This window comes from Vigna unguiculata, chromosome 8, assembly GCF_037176805.1.
Source record: "Vigna unguiculata cultivar grain cowpea cultivar isolate G323 ecotype 2 chromosome 8, ASM3717680v1, whole genome shotgun sequence".
Lineage (NCBI taxonomy): Eukaryota > Viridiplantae > Streptophyta > Magnoliopsida > Fabales > Fabaceae > Vigna > Vigna unguiculata.
Window position 1 is genome coordinate 5,557,942 of NC_140799.1, and position 6,239 is coordinate 5,564,180.

At 36.9% G+C, this 6,239-nt stretch overlaps 1 protein-coding gene across 1 annotated transcript; it reads left to right on the forward strand.

The window, feature by feature from the left end:
- The first annotated feature begins 4,452 nt into the window (after window positions 1-4,452).
- Window positions 4,453-5,796, forward strand: LOC114194292 (uncharacterized). The gene is made up of 5 exons (XM_028084421.1): window positions 4,453-4,463; window positions 4,581-4,631; window positions 4,737-4,830; window positions 4,885-5,115; window positions 5,218-5,796. The coding sequence occupies exons 1-5, from the start codon at window positions 4,453-4,455 to the stop codon at window positions 5,794-5,796; spliced, it is 966 nt and encodes a 321-aa protein (XP_027940222.1).
- The last annotated feature ends 443 nt before the right edge of the window (window positions 5,797-6,239 follow it).

Consider the following 6,239-nt stretch of genomic DNA (forward strand, 5'->3'; position numbering starts at 1 on the left):
GGAGAAAAAATATTTTGAAGAGTTCAATACTTAATTTAATTATATGCACCGATTAGATTGATTTAAGGATATATTATTGATATAATTAGCTGAAATTAATTATTATTTTATGTTATGTTTTTTAGTATATTTCATGATGAATTAGTTGTAAGGTAGGTTTAAGTATATATGTAATATGTAATTTGATTTGTTGTAATACATATTTTTATTTAATGTTATTGTATATAAATGATTTATTTTTATTTAAATGATTTTAAAGGATTGATTTCTTAATTTGAGTATATGAAATTATTACAATTATTAAGTAAATATAATCTACTATAACTACGAAGAATTAATTAATTTGATGTACTATATTCAATTTTTTTAATTTTGGTTATATTTGTAATGTTAATGATTTAAAAGTTTATTAATTGTTGCCAAATTTAAATTTGATGTCATTACTATTAAATTTCATATATAATGTCATTAAGATTTTAATTGGTGATTGAACCTATTAGTAGATATTTGAAATTATATCAGAAACGTTATTTTTTGGTTTAAATTAATAATATCATTAAATTCCAAATAAGATATTGATGGGAATATGAAGAGATGGCGGCAAAAGGAATTATAGTTTGTCTTATCAACGTGTTTAGACTGATATTTTGCAGCTTATTATTCTAAAGGTCAGAACGTTTAGAGTTGCAACAGACTTTTCCTTTAGTTTAGTTAAAAGGAGATTTGAAGATTGTAGGTTATTTTGTTCAGAAACGAAGAAGAAAAACAGTCTTCCTCACGAGTTACAAAACCGTTCGATGATCAATGTCTACCTCCAAGGCTTTCAGCTTCACCAATTTCTACCAGAACTCTGTCATGGTGATGGAACCCTTAGAGGTTACTCCGTTTGCATGTTTGATTTTGTTTATGTTTTGTGTGTTTGATGTATACAGATAGTTTTTGGACGAAAGTTTTAATTTTTCTGTCATCCTTTGTTTCAACCATGTCCATTATATTTTATACACTTCTTATTTTTAAGGATCGTTGTGGTTTTATGTATGACAGGAGAATGACACAGCAAATTTTTAGGCTACAAGGGAAGGGTTTTATTTGTGTGGTTTGGGATAAGAGAATGACACGGCAATGAAGGCTTAACAATGGAACGACAATGAGGTTTTAGATTAAGGCTCGAGAATGGGATACTGGTTTCGAAAATGGGGTTCAGAAATTCAAAATTGGAGTTGAAAAATAGGGTTTTGTTTGAAAACTTTGAGGTTCAAGAAAAGAGTTCGAATGCTGGGTTCATTTGCTAACCTGATGTGCCAAGCCTTCGAGAATGATTTCTGGGTGCAAAGCAATTTCACTAAAAGGGAACAAGGGTTCCTCATCACAGATTGAGTATTTTCCTCCACGCGCGAAATGAGATTTGCATTTCTACTGCCACCGTGCACAGTGTTAGACTAAATTAAAAAACAAATTAAAATAAAACATATGATGACATGTCATGTGGTAAAGAAAGTGGTAAAAAAAATGTGTCAACTAATTGTTTTCCTTTCTAATATATAAAAAACTAGCAACCAACCCAATCACGAAAATGAGTTGGGCGAAATAAATATTTTAAAAACAATATCATATAATGAATAAAAATTTAATAATTTAAGAAAGAATCGATAACAATAATAATATTTATGGACAAAATTTTCAAAGGTGTGTTTACTTTGAAATATGGATTTTGTAACGTCCTAGCCGGAAATTATTTATTAAAATAAAACAAAAATAAAATTCAATAAAACAACCTCATTTATCTTTCAACAATTTCCCAAAACGCGGGAAATATTTAAAACCTTAAGTTCAACGTGCCAAAACAAATAAAATAATCCGCATTAATTTTGTAATACAATTAAAATGATCTATAAAATTATTACAATAACACCATAGTCCAATAAAATAACTAGTGAGAAAATTTCCCAAGAGATCCCCACTTCGTCTCTATGCACCTATCCGCTCACCTGCATAAACATCTGCTCCCATGTAACAAGTTACATGATCATCGCCACACACATACAGATAGGGTAAGCTCATTTAAATAAAACCAACAAATAAAATATTAAATACAACATCAAAACATTTAAATCCGGGTTAGTATTCTTCTCCCTTTTTCCTTACTTCTCCACTTCCAATACTTTCATTAGACGTCTATCATCTATATACCCTTTAGGTGAGAACAATGATCGATCTTTGCTGTACGAGTGTCTACTCGCCCCTCCGACTACAGGCCACCACCTGATAGTCCACACGTGGGAATAACCTTGCCACAGTATCTCACCGTGACACCAAGTGGAGCTCCCCGAAATAAACATAACGTTTGTAGCTGTTCCAGACTACCAAAACTCTATCAGAATACTCTAAAGAGGGCAATCATCCGAACCTCGTCGTACGAGCCACAACTCGCACACTCCACTGGACTTCCTAAACCACCAGGCTACAACCAAGAGTGGTCACGTGTTACTCCAATACGGGTTACACTCGTAACTGGACCCCCAGCCAAAGCCTCGCATCATGAACATCACCTAAAGCTGTGTAGAAACCTTTCCTCGTGCACCATCACTAAACCAAAACTGCTTGGCGCACATCTCACGTTGCCAGGCAAACACTAGGTCCAGACCACCTGGCAGGCATCACACATTAACAAGTCCTAAGGGACCTCAAATCACACATTTCACAAACTCACATCACATGTACAATTATCCATTTATGCTAAAACGACTCAATCACAATGCAACCATTTTAATCAAGTCAATAAGACAATTATTCTCATTTATACACACCCTATTTTCTTTCGTGTACTGAATTGAACTCTATCCTGTGCCACTCAATATAATCCAAATATTATATCAATGCAGATCAACAATTAACCATGCCATCAAGATTGTCAATAAAACATATGTACTTTTGGAATACACAAATATGGATGCATATAATCTCCATCACTCCAAGACATCACTCTCCATAATCCATTTGTAAGTATAAATCTGATAAACATTTTTACACACTCTACACCTATCTTTTTCTCAGTTTTTAACATACAATTTAATTAACTATGAACGCCCTTCTACTTCACATTCCACATTATAATTCAACCTGTTAACCTTATCATGCTTACTAATTCCAGTCTACCATATATCACAACGCTTTTAATTCCCTACTCGACCCCTCACATCAAGCAAACACCCAACAACAACTTTTCTGCTAATCTGATGGGGCGCCTGGCGGCAGCCTCAGCGCCGCCAGGCGGTGCGTGAAAACTGGGTTCTTCCCAGGTATGTTCGCACCTTCCATGGCTTCCACACCCTAATTGTACTACCAATTCCAATCCGCGTTTTTAATCAAAATATGAGTGATTCCATTTCACGAGTCTAAGTCAGTTTATGTCAATACCATTACCATACAAGCAATCCAATAACTCAAACTCAACACAACCTTTCATCATCTCACGCCCCATAGACCTCAACCCCACATGGAAACCCAATTCATACCAATTTCACACACCATTCAATTCACAGGCCGATTTTCTTCCTTCAACGCATCTTTGCACTCATACATAATTATTTTCAACATCACAAATACCGCAAAACTCACCACAAACCAGAAATTGGCCAAAGCAAGAAGTGTCGCCTGGCGGGCCACGCACAGCCGCCAGGCGGTTCAAAGGAACCCAGAAAAAAAATAGGGCTTACACACATGTGCCGCCTGGCGGCGCATGAACTACCGCCAGGCGGTTTCTGGAGAAATCCAGAAACACGAAGAAAATCGAGAATGGACGTGTTCTACGCTTTTATTATGATTTAGATCATATATTCAAACGATAGCAAAATAAAAACAAGCAATAAGAACTCCCCTAACCTGTATTCCTTGCTTAATTTGATAAGTTCTCTATTTCCTCCTTGATCGCCAATAGCCTTCTTGCCCTTCTTCCAACTCAGCCCCCAACCTCACTTCAAAAATCATAATTCTTTGTCACGACACTTCCATCTCTAAAACGATTGCTCTTGGTGGCTTCCATCGCCTCCACACAATTTATCTCTTCCCTCTCTCTGAGCCTCAAACATCTTCATTCATTCAATTGAAACCCTTACGTTTGGAGAAGACGAGGTTCTAATTTGTCCCAAACGAAAAAATACGACTTCACTGGAGCAGATCCACCATGTGAACCACCTCGCACTCACTAGAAGCAATCACCTTTATCTTGTTAGTGTTATTTTTTTCAAATGTACTTGTGCATACCTATAATATTTCATTATTTTTTATTGAAATATTACGTCTTATTATTTTTTGAGTGATTCATTTGAATGTTTGTTATTCATTCTTGTTGAAATTAATTCCAACCCTAGTCTATAAACACTTTGTTTCAGTTGTAACTGTTTTGTATCAGAACAAATGGTGTACTCCTATATATATAAGAGTACCCATAAAATGGTTTCAAGGTTAATAATAATAATTGAAGTTTCATTCATATCATATTGTGTGTATGTTATACACGTGTGAGAAAATAGAGAGGTGTGAATGAGAAGCACTTAGCTGTCGGTGTGACTGTGGAAAAGTGGGAAGAGTGTGACGGTGGAAGCGCTCCAGGTTCTGAACCCTAAGACGAGGTTGTCTTTTTCTCTCTCGCGAAGCCCTTGGATGATGTTAGTGTGTTGTGGTGGCTGGACAACAGCTTGAATTCTTTATTCAAGCACGTGGCTTACTTAGGAAAGGTGTGGGCCAAGGAATTGGCCTAGGTTTGACAGTGGTATCAGAGCCAGGTTCGATTCTGGGAAAGAGAAGCTGCAGGCATGGCTGCTGATAATGGTAATGGGGGTTTCTTTTCAAACTTACCTATTCTTGATGGAATATGATCATTAGGTCATAAGAATAGAGGCCATTCTTGGTTATCAAGAATTGTGGGAGGTTGTCACGGAGGGTGCTAAGGAGAAAGACAAAGCCGCAAATAAGAAGAAAGATTGCAAGGCTCGATGTCTCTTGCATCAATGCGTAGATCCAGTGAATTTTGAAAAGATTTCCAAGGCCAAGACAGCAAAAGAATGTTGGGAAATCCCGCAGAGGGCTCATGGTGGTGCTGAAAAAATCAAGAAAGTAAGGTTGCAATGTATAAGAAGGTAGTTTGAGTTGGCTGAGATGGAAGATTCAGAAAAGGTAGCAGACTATTTTAATAGACTGCAATTATTGGTGAATCAGATTAAGAGCTGTGGGGAGGCTTTCACAGATATCAGTGTGGTGGAAAAGGTTCTACGCACTCTGAGTGATAAATTTGATAACGTGGTTACAACCATTGAAGAGTGTGGTAGAGATATGAAGACTTTGTCAATAAAGGAGCTGCAGGCCACATTAGAAGCACATGAGATGAAGCATTCAGTAAGAAGTTCAGAGAAAAAGGGTGAAGAACAGGCTTTAAAAGCCCAGATAAGCAAGAATAGAGGTTCTGGCAGGGGCAAATGGAAGAGTAATAGAGGTGGTGGCAGATTTGGTAGAGGTGCTCATTCCTCAGTCCAAGAATTAGGTTCTAGTGAGCAATCAGAACAAAAAGTGCAGGATGGACGTGGATCCTGGAATAATAGAGGAAGAGGAGGAAGAAAGAATGTTGACATGAAGAAAATTCAGTGTTATAATTGTGAAAAATGGGGCCATTATGCAGCAGATTGCTGGCGTGGAAAAGAGAAGCAAAAAAAGGTCTCAGATGATGCTGAAGCGCATGTGGCTCAAGATGATTCAGAAGAGGAACCTATGGTGCTAATGGTGACAACCAGTGAGGAGTAGTTTGGACATGAAAACTGATTTCTTGATACTGGATGCTCTAATCACATGACTGGGCATAAAGAATGGTTGTCAAACATAGACACCAATAGGTCCAGCAAGATAAAACTTGCAGATGATAATGTGATTAAAGCTGAAGGAGTCGGGAATGTGGTGATTAAGAAAGATGGTAAAGAAACTATGGTGATTGAGGATGTTTTATATGTACAAGAATGAAATGCAACCTGCTGAGTGTAGGATAGTTGGTGTAGAAAGGATTTTCAGTTTCCATGAAGGAGGAAGTGTTGAAAGTTTATGATGCAAGGAAATGACTTGTGCTGAAAAACAATGTTTAAAGGCAACCACAACAGAGGATGTGAGTTGGTTGTGGCATAGGAGGTATGGTCATCTGAATTTCTCCAGTTTGAAGAAATTAGCAGATAGAGGGATGGTAACTGGACTGCCTG